The 14456-nt window shown below is 34.1% G+C and overlaps 1 protein-coding gene across 1 annotated transcript in view; it reads right to left on the bottom strand.

Annotated features, from left to right (window-relative positions):
• Nucleotides 1-9623: 9623 nt before the first annotated feature.
• Nucleotides 9624-14456, bottom strand: part of LOC150099573 (cytochrome P450 4V2-like) — a 39765-nt gene continuing 34932 nt past the window's right edge. Inside the window, exons 9-10 of the mRNA XM_090403462.1 lie at nt 12745-12924; nt 9624-9799 (exon numbers count right to left, since the gene is read on the bottom strand). Of these exons, the coding sequence (XP_090259588.1) occupies nt 9624-9799; nt 12745-12924 (356 nt within the window). The remainder of the gene's footprint in view (nt 9800-12744; nt 12925-14456) is intronic.

Genomic DNA, 14456 nt, shown 5'->3' with positions numbered 1-14456 from the left:
TCCGGTTAAGAATTCTAAAGGCATATTTCCTAGTATTCTACAACCAACCTGTGAGAGAGAGAGAGAGAGAGAGAGAGAGAGAGAGAGAAAGAAAGAGACCGACGATGAATATAAAAATGTCCATAGCTGATGGTGCTGTATTTGCCAATAACCATGACATAAATTTTAGGCTTTCCTCTGTAGTAGTAACATACTGTAGTGATCGAGGAATCGCAATGCCTTCCTTTTAGGATAAACATCATTACTCTGAATGAAGAAAATATTATTTCTGCAATGACATGTATTTTCCTGTACTGCCATCTGCAATTTGAAATCCTTACTTAGTTACTTAAATATGACATGCACTGGGTGTGTACGTTTCCTGAGTAGTTTTGTTCACTTGTCTTCCTTAGTAATAATTGACCTTGGATTAGATTTTATAATTTATATTTGATTACTACTATTGCATTTTAATCTTAATTACTATGGTCAATATGAATCCGTTCCTTACAGAAGGTAAGATACCCGTGTAGAAATTTACATAGACATGTTTTGGATATATATATATATATATATATATATACATATATTTGTATGTATATAATGAGTAAACGTTTCTACATCAATCAAGTATTGATATATAGTTCTCATTTCATTTATATTTGGCATTTTCTACCTTAGTTCTCTTTTTAATCCACTGAATGAACAATCTTTGAAAGTAATTTAATCCAGACAATCAGAGAGTCTTTATCATCCTTTTATATTTCATAATCTTTAAGCCCGATTCCTTTTACCTATTTGGAGCATTTTAAGGTTTACTTTTTGTAGACTCCAAAACAGTGGGGTACCCCGTTGATATTTATTTCCGTGTTATTAAATATGTCTTCCCCATAATTTGTGTTCAGCTACCTTCACACAAAACTTAGCTTTGTTACAGTTCCATATATGTTATGAAGAAAGCTCTAGAATTCTTTGTTAGGATCTTTAGTTCAGATTCCGTTTGTTTTCTTGGAATTTCTCTTTTGGTTAACAAACTTATTGCATATCACCTTTTAAAATCTGTAAGTGTTACTTGCAGATCTCACTATATTTACACCTACCTTATTCCAGTTTTAAACGCTGTTGAGTTCAACAATAAACTTTGTTCACATGAAGGTGCAGTTCCCTTCTGTAAAATCTTCGATTTTAATAATTTATATACATGTGCAAATATTTTCTTTCTTTTTTTGTATTCTTTATTATCTTCCGGAACATGGACATTAATCAATTCCTATATGTAATCTGAAACTCAGATTTCATATAGGAATTTCTATCATTCAGATATTATTATCTGAAACTCAGATAATAATGTCTGAATGTCAGATAACGTGAAACCCAACGAGAGAGGCCATACTATGTGCACCAGCTACCACATCTATTCTGAATCCATTCACGTTACTTGCACAAAGAACGCATTCAACGGCAATCTAGTCAAATCACGAATCACTCTATGAGATAAAAATCTAGTCCTCATACTCATCTTGATAGCATTCATTCTCCACTTTCAAGGATTCCCTCGTGTACCTCCATAATGAGAAAAATTCCATTTACTGTAATTCTGTTTAACCCTTTCCGAAATTTGTAAGTAACAATCATATTACTCTTATTTCCTAGTGTCTGCAGCCTACAAATTCTCCATCTGTCTTCATAATCAGTATTCTGTAATCCTGATATCATTATGACCTTCTTCTTTACACTCTTTTCCCTGTATCCGAATCAATACGGAAACCAGGAGAACACATCTGCGCGCAGTAGTCCAAGTGCGGTCTTACCAAGTGCTTGTAAAGAGGAAAAATGACTTCTTTAGCTTTAAATATTACCTTTCATTTCAGTATTGCAATTATATTTGTGTTGTATTTACAATTTTCGCTATATGACCCTTGAACGTCAGTTTCCTGTATACTAAAATTCCAAGATGCCTAGCCTGATCAGTTTCTTCTAGCATAATCCCACCAATATATTAAGACATTCGATATCCAATCACACTAAAGTTATTACATTTATTAACGTTGAAATGACACCATTTTCACATGCCCACAATTTTAATCTGTTCAAGTCATTTTGCAAATACTGAATATCAGCAGCATTGCTGGTTACTCTGTCTATCTTTGCATCACCAGCAGAGAGCTGTACGTCGCCTGTTAAATCCTTCCCAATATCATTAATGTAGAGATTGAAAAAAACAGTGCACCATGGACTGAACCTTGTGGTACACCACTAGTTACTTAAATCTTGCAGATTCACATTCCCCGTATACCAGCATTCGATATTTGTCAGTTAGCCATCCTGTTATCCACCCCCAATAGTTTATAATCCAATCCATATTCTCCAATTAATGCAATACTCTTCTATGGTGTATTCTGTCAAAAGCATCAGCAAATTTCAAAGGTATCGGGCTGTAACCATTCCGCTTATCTAGTTTAATAGTAACATTATTATAGAATGTGAGCCAGCTGCTAAAACATGACCTTCTTTAGTAAACTCACGCTGTTCATTGCAAAGTAGAGATTCTCGGTCAACTCATTTATGAATGCAAGTCCTGAACAAGTGTTTAAATCTTCACCACAACGTATGAGGTATTAATTGCTGGATAATTGGATATACCAGTCTTTACACCTTCGTTCTGTAATATGTTTACCATGCCCTCGTAGAAAGAATGTATGGTAATCCTTTTGCATCTTGTGGAATCTTTCTTATTTTGATTAAAATTATATAACCTGGTCAGAGTAATATCCACTTCAACTGAAAGCTGTGTAGCATCTGTAATCAGATCTAGTACTCGTTGACCAGTAGTTACTTTTTTCACATGCTGCTTGAGAAAGTTGTTTCGTATCAGCTCAAAAAATTCCGTTTCACTGTTCTCATGCAATTTTACGGTGCCCAATCAATGTCAGGAACAGTCAAGTCCCCCATTATATTACTCTTTTCGCAGCCATAGTATTTATTTGGTGATGCATTTCACGCATGATCCACCTGGTATGTGACAACAGTAGTGCGGTGTTTTTACAGACCAACGTTTAATTTTGTTACGGAATAACATTTAATCTTTTTAGACTTTACGTCAGACATGAATCGGTTTTATATGTGCGGTCGAATTATGAATCATATAAAAATAACACTTATCAAGAATGACAATTTTTAGTACACGTAAATCTTCTATTTTTCATCTATATGTGATTGATGCTCATGTACACTGAAGAAAAAAACAGAGTAATCACTAGTCAATATCCAGTACAGAAATTTTAGAGTTGCAGTTACCTTTTCGCTTTTCTCCAAATTTCTCAAAATATTGCTGTATGTTTGGTATTTATTCATTTCCTACGTTGTTGTTTACATCTCGTAAAAGAGCTGAATTTTATTTTTTTTTAAAATCATCTGTCTTCTTTAGTAGTCAAAATTTTCCTCTACTTATCGTTAATATAATCGTTTGACAAACTACAACGCCAATGGCTCATTTTCCTATTCTTCATGTTGAAAAATTTCCCACATCATTTAAATAAAATTGTTTGCCATTCATGAAATTTAACGTAGTGTTTGGACATTTGTTATGAAATTATCATGATGTCCCCTCATCTTCCTCTCAGTGATACCAATTATTACAACATCATAATATTCTTATTCGCCTAATCGTTTCCTTCGTTTCACTTAATATTTCATGCTTATGCTGCAGCCCTTCAATTCTGTTGAATCGGAGATTGCACCAATACATGACTCTTCACTTTTCCTCCTGATTTCCTGATGGAAACTGCCGGTGTCAAAATTACTGAGAGGTTTATAAAATAGAGAAAAACTGTTGGTTGTAGTGGAAATTTTGAATACCAAATTATTATTAAATTTTTAAATTTATATCTCACAAAATTTATGTAGTATTGTTAACTTATAATTATGTCTAATATAATATTATTAGGAAGAAAGAATAAATTAGTTGAAATTTCCATTTTATCTCTTTATTTATATATAATGTAGCAGTAAGGCCAATTTATAATAGCAATTAAATGAGTGCAAGTATTTTCCAAAAGCCTGCTGAAATTAATAACGTACCAATAATTCTTGCAAGATATCCCGTATTGTGAAAGTAATAATATGTAGACTACATGATCAGATAATTGGGTTCAACAGTGAAAGAGGGGGGAGAGGCTGAAAAGGAAGTGGGATGCAGCATACAAGCTGGATGGAGGAACTGAAGAGAGATAGCTGGAGTGCTATGTGCGATAATATTGTACCGGTCAATCTAAACAGAAAAATCTACAGGACAGTGGTGGGACCAGTTATGACATATGCTATGGAAACTGTGGCCCTGAAAAAAGTATCATCAGCAGGACGGAGTTAGAGGAGATGAGAATGCTTAGGTGAATGCGTGACCAGAAAGGATTGAGAAATGACTACGAAAGGGAAACGGCGAAAGTTACGAACTTAGGAGCGAAGATATAGGAGGCAAGGTTGAGATGGTTTGTTCATATGACGATGAAGGAGGAAGAGTATGCTTGAAGAACGGTCATGCAGATGGATGTGGAGGGGAGGAGGAAGCGCAGGCGACCAAAGAAGATATGGAGGAAGCTGGTGGAAGAGGACGTTGTTGTAGCACAGGACAGGAGGATGTAGAGGAGACCCATTAGGAACAGCGATCCTATTTCAGTGGGATAAGCTAGAGGAAGAAGAAGAAGAAGAGACTACATGAGCAAAAGACTCTTGCTCCTTCCTATAATCCAACTGCAATGCGAAACAATAAAACACAGTGCAACATCATCAACTGAATATCACTCAGTGTTTACATTCCAACTAATACAATCTTTATACAATGTTTACAGTGCAACTAACACAATATTAATGCGGTTCAACGTAACAATGCCAAAATTTGAAACTGTCTGAAATCAGCAATGCTTGGTGAATGATATCATGCAGACTCTTTTAGTACGTCCCAAGTATTCTTGCCATGGATCCTGAACTAGATGAATAAAAAACTACTGTTTATTTTCATTGCAAAGGATTACATTTGGATGTTTTGAAAAAATGAAAAGTGCACAAGAGTCACATTCTGTTACAAGTTTTCAACTCAGAACATACTCGTAATTTGCACTTGTAATTTTGCTGTCGAACAGTCAATACTATTATTCCCATTCATAATTAATCTTTCGCATTTTGCATATTGTTTTGTAGCAAATTGACAGTGTTTACTTCTCTTAGGTAATTCATATTCGTATGTTGTAAAATAGTCAACTTTTAAGTTATTCAGTGCAGAGATAATAATAGCATTATAACTGATGTACTTCTTTAACTTTATGGTTACTGGCCGTGTATTTCGCTAATGTTTTGATGAAAATTATCGGTATGTGTTTTGCACTTCGAAGTTTGGTTATTCTTTGATTTCTTGAGCATATAATATTTAGAGTTGAGTATTGTTGAATGACATTCTAATTTCTTTCTTAGCATAAATGCGATTATTTTAATCCTTTCTCGTATCCATCTCTGATTATTTTTGTTTGTACATATAGTCATTAGGAGCTTAATTTATTTCCACTTATTAGTGGTACTTTACTTTATGAACATACAATTTATGTACGAATTCCGTACAGTATACTTTCTTATTCTGCTTAAAGAGATCTGTGTAATAGATTTTTGTCATTTATTATTTATTTAAATTCTAATCAATTGTTAACTCTGTTATATTCACCACGATTATTTTCCTTCTTTGCATCTTTATGTACAACTAATGATATTTGGGTAATGTTATGAAATTTTCTTTAAATAGCAACCACCGTTGCATTAACGAGCTCTTGGATGAAAGCGTTTATCGGGTTTTGCATTTAAGTACGCTGACGTAATAATCATCTATCTGTTTTCAGATAAAACAATGTTCATTATGGGTTTGTGAAAGAGCTTTTTAAATCTGAAATATCTATTAATTCGAGACTGCGTATATAATTAAAATGTGAGAACTCGAAAACAGATATATCACATTGATCAAGAAATCTGAATTATCAAGAATAATGGAACAACGTCCACCCTTCCTACCCTAAATCCAAAACTAAGACTTGAAGTAATTAAAAACACTAATTGATGATGGATATGGTGTAGAAAATCTTGGAAACGTTTTTTTTATCATGTTGTGCCCATACACAAGAGGTTGGTTGATCAACCTATAGTACATTAGTACTGTGTATGAGTAGTGGGTTGGGAAATGGGAACTTGTTTGCATTTAATTTGAATGACTGTAAATTGTATTTCTTGGGAAACACAGCAGGTGTGAGACTGTTCCACAATGCAGCAGTTGCATGGATGAAGGAGAAGGGAACGAAACTTGTTCTGTTTGTTTCTAGGTGTATTGTGAAGGAATGTTGAGCAGCAGCTGCACGTGTTCCAACGAGCTTAATACTGAGTAAAGGAATTATTGGTTATTTCAGATTAGAGTTTCCCACGGAAATATTTGTGAAATATATATACTGCAGAAACCATTTATCTGTGCGAAAGTTGGGGGGGGGGTTGGTAAGAGATCGGTCATTAATAAATCTAATTGCTATCATCTGTATTAAGTCAATCATTTTGAGAGGGCTTTTATGGGCAACACCCTATATGTCAAAGAAGTATTCAATAGCTGGGCGTATTTGTGATTTGTATAAGGTTAATAGCTGTTCAGGGTGAAGTAACGTCTTGAGCGAAAGAGAAATCCTAATTTTCTGAAGCTAAGTATGCAATGGTTGTGATGGGTTTATGTTAGGATAGGTTTGATATGAGGGTAATTCCAAGAAGAGGGATCTCAAACTGTCTGGTAATTTGGGTATCGTCAAGAACGATACTTGGAAAAAATATTTCTTTTTTATGGGAAATAGTACAGAACTAGATTTTATTAGCATTGAAATTGATGAGGTTATCACAACCCCGTTGTAGGATGGCTTGGAGATCGAAATTAATGTGGTCGTTCTGGTTGATGTTCTGTAGGTTGAGGTTAGTTGTGTAGGGTAAAGTTTATCAAATGAAAGCGAGGAGTGTAGGGTGCTGTCGTCAGCAAAATTGTGTATTGGGTTGGAGGTCAACTGAATTAAGTCGTTGATATATAGCAGGAAGAGGATTGGTGAGAGGACAGAACCTTGGAATCCAAGCATTAATTGAATGATGAGAGAATGTCATCCATCATCACACATAGTTTGTGCCCAGAGAGAAAGCTGGCAATCCAACTACAGAAGTTTTGGGTTAGATCGAATGATGGTAGTTTGCTTAGTAAGCCTTTGTGCCATACCCGATCAAACGCTTTGGAGATATCAAGTGCAACCACTTGAGATTCGCCAAACTTCTCCATGGCATTTGTCCAGAGATAGGTAACATATGTGAGCAGATCTGCTGTTGATCGACAGCGACGGAATTTATACTGGCGGTGATTTATTAGGTTGGTGTCTTCAAGGTAGAGTAGGAGTTAGGAATTGATGATTTTTGCCATTACTTTTGACAAGACTGAGTTAAGTGTAATAGGGCGGTAGATGGATGGCAGTGTCTTGTCACGCTTCTTGGGAATGGACTGAATATGGGCCAATTTTCAGTTTGTGGAATAGATTCCAGTGGAGTAAGACAGTACAGTATATGTAGGCGATATAGGATAGGAGTCAGCTCTGATGCGCAAACGTTCAGTACAACTGCGGCAATGCCATCAGGATCAGGAGAAGTTTTTGTGTTTAATTTGGATAGTATGTTTCTGATATCATTCTCGCAAAAGGATATAGTATGCTGGGGGCATTGTATGGTGGATGTCTGGAATGGCTGGAGGATATTTACCATCGTCAGTTATGCATGCATTGGAAGCAAAGTGTGAAGTCATAATATTGGCTTTTTCTGTGGGTGATGATGTAATAGAGCCATCTGGGTATGACGAGGGCGGGAATAATGTTGGGCAGAGTTACGTCGAATTTCTTTGGCGAGAGACCAAAAGGCTGCTAATTTTCTGCTTATTGCTCTTTCGAACTCTGGTTTGGAAGCATTGATCTTGTTCTTTTTTTTTGCATCTATTTCGAGCTTCGGTATAAGCTCTAAAGGAGGATGAGGTTCTTGATTTCAGTCACTTTTAGTATGTATGGTGTTTCATCTGTACAGCCTTTGCACATTTTTGGAGAACGAGGGTTTAGTTAGGGGATGATAGTTCAGAGTACTGTGTGGAATGTATGTTTCCATGACGGTCAGGATTACTTTGGTAATAAGCTCGGTGCATATGTTTGGGTTGGAAGGCCGGAAGCAATAATCCAATCATGGGAATGTGGCATAGAAGTTGCAGAGGCTGTCCCACTTGGCACTGTTATAATGCCAAACTACACATATATTACATTGATTAAGAAATCTGAATTAGCAAGAATAATGGAACAGGGTCCACTCTTCCCACCCTAAATCCAAACTAAGACTTCAAGTAATTAAATTAAAAGGTAATTAATTAAATTAAGTGTTAATTAAATTAAAGTAAATTAAATGTTAATTAAATTAAAATGTGATTAAATTTTAATTAAAAACACATCGATGATGGATATGGCGTTGAAAATCATCTCAAAGTTTGCATTGTTGGGAATCATTATGCGATACTAAGCATTTGTTCTAATATTTTAAAATGGAATGGATATACATCGAAAGCTGTGGATAAATTCGATAGTAAATTAAAAAGAAATATAAATAAATTTCGACTGGGATGTCTGATGATTATTATTTTTAAATTATATGCGAAGTGACATTGATATTAAAATGTAACATTACACGACAAGGAGAGGATTGGATCAACATGACGGTTCTTAAATATATCTGAGAATAATAAGAATGATAAGAAAGATCCTGTGAGGGTATTTCCCTCTGTTGCACACAGAAAACCAAGTTCATGATACTATGATATTATTTTGAAAAAAGGAATGGTATTTTTATCTTATTTGATTGACAGAATGAAGAGTTTATCAGAGGGTTTAAATGTATATTCTACATAAGTGGCATTGCAAAGAAACTGAAATTGAAAACATTAAACCCGCCTTATACAATTTTGTTAAGTTTAAGATTTAATTTTATTTCGGGAAAAATATCTTGAACTATTTCAGTTTCAATAGCACCATGTATAGCTAAATGAAGCATAGCACAACTACAGTAAATGTACGGTAAAATTTCTGTTATCATTATTATTATTATTATTATTATTATTATTATTATTATTATGGACGAAGTTATTTGCACCATTTTGGCATTTTTTGTCAAAGATGTTTAATTTCCGTCTAATGCATTTTAATCAATATAGATATTTTACTTTTATCTCGAAAAAATCATACACAATTTCTTATGAGGAAAGTTTTTATATTCTTCAATTACTGTCACAGCAATGACCGAAACATTTGTTATTTACAAATGTTTACGAAAGGAATGTGCAGAAGTACAGTATATATATAAACTTTTATAGAAAAAGAAACACTTTTTAGTAAATGCCTTAAATTTATTTTGAACTACAATATTGCGAACATTGGAAGACCAAATGATGAAATTTGGAACTCCCGTTTCGAAAATAGGATGACACTCAGTCCTGTCGGAGGACAGTTTTAACATTAAAATGATCACGCACGCACGCACGCAAACACATACAACATACACACTGTTTAATGTCATTCTTTCGGTGTAATTTGTCTTCGTGTAATCTGTAGTCGAAGTGGCACTGAAGGATTTAGTTCTATTTCCGTTTTCGTCGATATTTTGTCACGCTGATCCAGAGAACGCACTCTGAAGTGTCGAATGATGTTGACGATCACTGTTTTGATTTCCATCATAGCAAACTTTTGTCCTGTTAACGAAAAAATACGTATCGATGAAGAATTTTAATTGTCTTATTGTTTCATAAATAAAAAAAAATAATAAAATAAACAATAAATGAAACAAATAAAATAAACAATAAACAAAATAAAGAAATAAATCATCTAACGCCTTTGATTCCTCAAATGGATTAGGCAGGGCTCCATTAGCACTTTAACTAACGTTTTGAAGAGAGGTGGGTAGCCATCTTCATCCTGCATGACTTCACCGGTAAACTCATGCTAACAGGAACATATGCAGTTAACAGACACAATTAAACCAGAAAGTTAAACGATATGAAGTAAGAATCAATCAACACGTACAAAGTATTCAATTTAGACTGAACAACGTCCGTCACTTCTTTCAATAACTGCAAGGATATATAAATTCAAACAATCCTTCGCAGGAAAAGAAAACCACACGAACTTGGAAGTCAGTCTGGGGCACTACTGTTGAACATAATAAAAATGCGTCATGGATTAAGAAAATAGAATCAGAAATGAAACAAAAACCAATGAAAAATATCCTTATTACTGAAAAAGCAGTACAAGCTAAAAAAAAAAAAAGTGGAGCGCACCTTGGAAAGATGAATTACATGGATTTTAGTTAAGGCATCTAACCAGTATACAAGGTTCAGTTGCAGAACAATTTGATTATTTGTTGCAGTCAGGTGCATTCGAAGACTATATGATATATGATCGTGCATTTCACTTCTTGAAAAATAACGAAAAGAATTCGGACCCAAGTAACTCTCATGCAATAACATGCATACCTTAAATTTTTCAATGCAATCATAACAAATTCTACATACCAGTACTTATCAGATAATCTAACTTATCCGATTGAATAGAAGGGCAATTTAAAATAATCTAGAGGAACATAAAAGACCAGATCCTTAATGAAAATAATGATCTTGAGAAATTCAAGAAGACGTTAAACAAACTGAAATGGCATGGATACAAGAACGCATTCGACTACTTCCCACAATGTTGCTTATTCCTTGCTGCTGTGAAATCTTGGGAAAAAACTTCAATAGTCAATAATTAACGATTCGGAAATATTAATATTAGACATGGAATATTCTGAGGTGATTCGCTGTCATTTGTATTTGTCATGATATTCGATACTTTAATCTATGATTTTGAAGAAATAAAACTTGGATATGAAGTTACTAAAAATTGCTATCAAAATCTTCCATTTCTATATGGATGACTTGAAGCTATATAGAAAATCGGCACAACAAATAGGCATTATCGAAAATATCGTATTTTCAGTCAGGACAAGAAAATGAAATTCGGATAGATAAATATTCAATATTATCTATTAAATGAGGAAAAATTAATGACACTAGAAATTTTAATTTTGATGAGTAGTAATATATAAAAGCACTTTCAACTAACGAACACTAAAAATACGCAGGAATATTAGAAGTCAGGTGGTATTTTCCACTCAAAAATTAAACAGCGTGCAGCAGCGGAACACATAAAAAGCGTCGGGAACATTTTGAGAACAAAATTTAACGGATTGAACACAACCTTTATCGGTCATGCGCTACAGCAGTACCCGGTGGCCTTAATTCAATGTATTTCCAGGATGCTGTTTGTAACTGTTGAAATTGGTTGCGTAGTCTGTGAACCATAGAACGATTCACATGCAACTAAACGGTTGCGTTTGCCTGACATTAGCCGATATCCAGTCTTACAATAACTCGCCACCTGAATCCATCGTTCTCACTTGAGACAAAAAAATGAAAATCCACTCTAATACTCTAAAATGCCGTCTTTTATTCCATGGCTGATTTTCATATACCTCTGACTACGCCACTCGTTTGCATATGATAATTAGACTCATCATCACTTTCCATATAATATACTGTCCTACCGCAGATCCGACACCCTAGTCTGGCAACCTGGCAAGAAGAGTCCATTCATGCTGAAGGGGAAAAAGAAATAAAGGATGTACGAGTTGGTCACCAACACGCGAAATCGAGTGCTTTATGCGTAAAATTTTCCAACTGTGATACAAGAAAAATAGTTACCACTTTAAAAACTACAATGATCATAAAAGAAAAGCTAATTTTCGGACGTGTAATAATAAACAACTCATCCCACAAACTTATTACATCCCACAAGATTGATTACCCTATTTTTGGAATGGATTCTCCTTCTTCTGACATGCGCAGAAGTCGAAGGGTCTTGTATCTGTGGGCATACAGTACCTGACTTTCGTATTTCTTCCCTGTCCCCCCCCCCGAGTTATCACGATTTTTCTCTTTATTTCTTAATTTATGGAAACTAGTGTATTATAGGCAGGAAACGTAATTCTATAGGACAGTGTAATTCTATATAATTTCTTTATTAATTAACGTATATATATATATGAAATTTAAGGAAAATATCTGTTCCAAATGGAATAACAATTCAATATTAGGAAGGAGAAAGTGTATGAATGAATAAAATTACCTCTTTCTAAGCTATTTCTCCTTTTTTCCCCTCTCATTTAAGTACAGTTCCATTAAATCATGAATATTCCCTAAAACACAGATTTAATCGTAACCAGTGGCTATCCGTACCCTGGCATGATGACAAACAGCAATACGCTGTACTTAGCTATTGAAATACATAATTAGACGGTTTTAGAGTATAAAGTTATTAATATTGCAGATGAAATTTTATAGATTATTTAATCTGTGGCATAAGTTCTCTTTCACATAGCATGTCCAACAGTTAACTTGTCATACTTCAGGTGTTCGGAAAGAAAAAGGCAACTTTTGTATTTATACTGTAATAAAGTTCAAAATCCATGTTTAAATAAAATGATGAAATCATATAGGTATTTCATTTAAGAAAATGTAATGATTATCGACATTGTTTAAAAAATATTGACATATTACTCAGGAAATAAATTTTGTACTTGGTAAAAAAAAGTAAAATTTACCAATGCAGATTCTAGGTCCAGAAGAAAATGGTATGTATGAGTATGGATGACGGCCTTTGCTGTTTTCAGGAAAGAATCTAGTTGGATCGAATAATTCAGGATTAGGAAACGTGGTTGGATCCCGATGAAGGGAATAAATATCAACTATGCATTCTGTTCCTTTTGGGATTATGTAGCCATCTTAAAACAAACAAAAAAAAAAGACATGAATAAAATAATTATTGCGATGGAGCATAGGAAATAGTTTCTTGTCAACTTTTGTACAGCTTCACTATTTTTTTAAAGTATTCAGAGACATGATAATATGTCATTTAAACGGTGGTTACTAAATCACGATCAATTCTTGAAATAAAAGCAACAATTTTAAAGATTTTGTTTAAAGAATTTAAGCGATTATCTACGCATTATCGGGCTCAAAACCTATAACACAGGACTGCAGTGTTATTGGGGAAAAAAAAGAAAATCACCTCGTGATTTATTTTATTACAAACTTGAACTCATTGGAATCATTCAAGGAAACGAAATGAGGAAAGCCGTTCCAGTGGAAAGAGATTGATGGAAAGACAGAGAGAGGGAAAAAAGCTGGCTTCCATAAACTTGATTGAAACTGCGACGGATAAATATTTACCAGAAGCTGATAATGATTTTCATGCTTAGATGAAAGTGAAAAATCGTGGTTACTAGTTACCATGTAAATTACCTACAGGAAAGAAATAAGGAAGAAAAAAGCTTCTGTGAAAAGGATATTGAAGTGGTTTAGTGTTAGATAGCCTCGTATTAACAGATTGGCATTTCTGGATATATTCAAGCATTCTGAGATTTTGAAATACCGTTCGAATCTAATGGAGCATCCTTTGGCTGGAAGGAGGAGCCGAAAAGGTTTAGATTATGAAGTTCATATGTGAGAATGACATGCAAACGGAGTGAGAAAGAGAGAGAGAGAGAGAGAGAGAGAAAGAGAGAGAGAGAGAGACGAGAGAGAGAGAGAGAGAGAGAGAGAGAGAGAGAGAGAGAGAGAGAGAGAGAGAGTTGACATTCTACCTCAATTTACATGACACTCTCTAGTACGCTGATATTCGTGGTTAAATTCGGGGTAAATTTCCTACAATAAAACATCTCAACTCAATTTTTTTAATCTGCTTTAGACGTTATGGTGTCTGCTACGATTTTCTTCTTATAATATGCATCATAGATCAATATTTGTAATATTATGGTTATTTTACAGTTGAGTTGTTTTCTCTCAAATTTAATGCTTGATTTTGGTTAAATTATTGGCTATTTCAATTTTTTTGCTATTGGCATTTAATTTTTAATGAATCCGTTTATCGTGCCATTAATTAAGAAATAAATACATTAGGGTACTAGTACTTCTATCAATACAACTATTTATCACATCTGCTATCTTTCTACTATTACTGTTATTGCTGCTACTGCTCATAATATTAACAGACATCATCCATAATTGGATGACGCCATTACCATATTTTTTGTATAGTAAAACGATGACTTATTTAAGTAAGCCAAAAAATAAAAATCGAACAGTGCGCTGGATTGAGTTTTACAGGCAATAAAAAAAAAAAAAAAAAAAAAAATTCTGCCGTATTTTCTCATGTATTCCCATGCGACTGTCAGAAATAAAAGATTCAGAAATATGAACATATTGTACTGCAACTTTTTATTATTATTATTTTATGTTAGACCCATGCATGAGA

The sequence above is a fragment of the Typopeltis vanoorti genome, chromosome 14, assembly GCF_054136105.1.
Source record: "Typopeltis vanoorti isolate ZY-2024b chromosome 14, IOZ_Tvanoo_1.0, whole genome shotgun sequence".
NCBI classification, from domain to species: Eukaryota; Metazoa; Arthropoda; class Arachnida; order Uropygi; family Thelyphonidae; genus Typopeltis; species Typopeltis vanoorti.
Note: the sequence above shows the minus strand (reverse complement) of the source record. Positions and strands in the feature narration are given on the sequence as shown.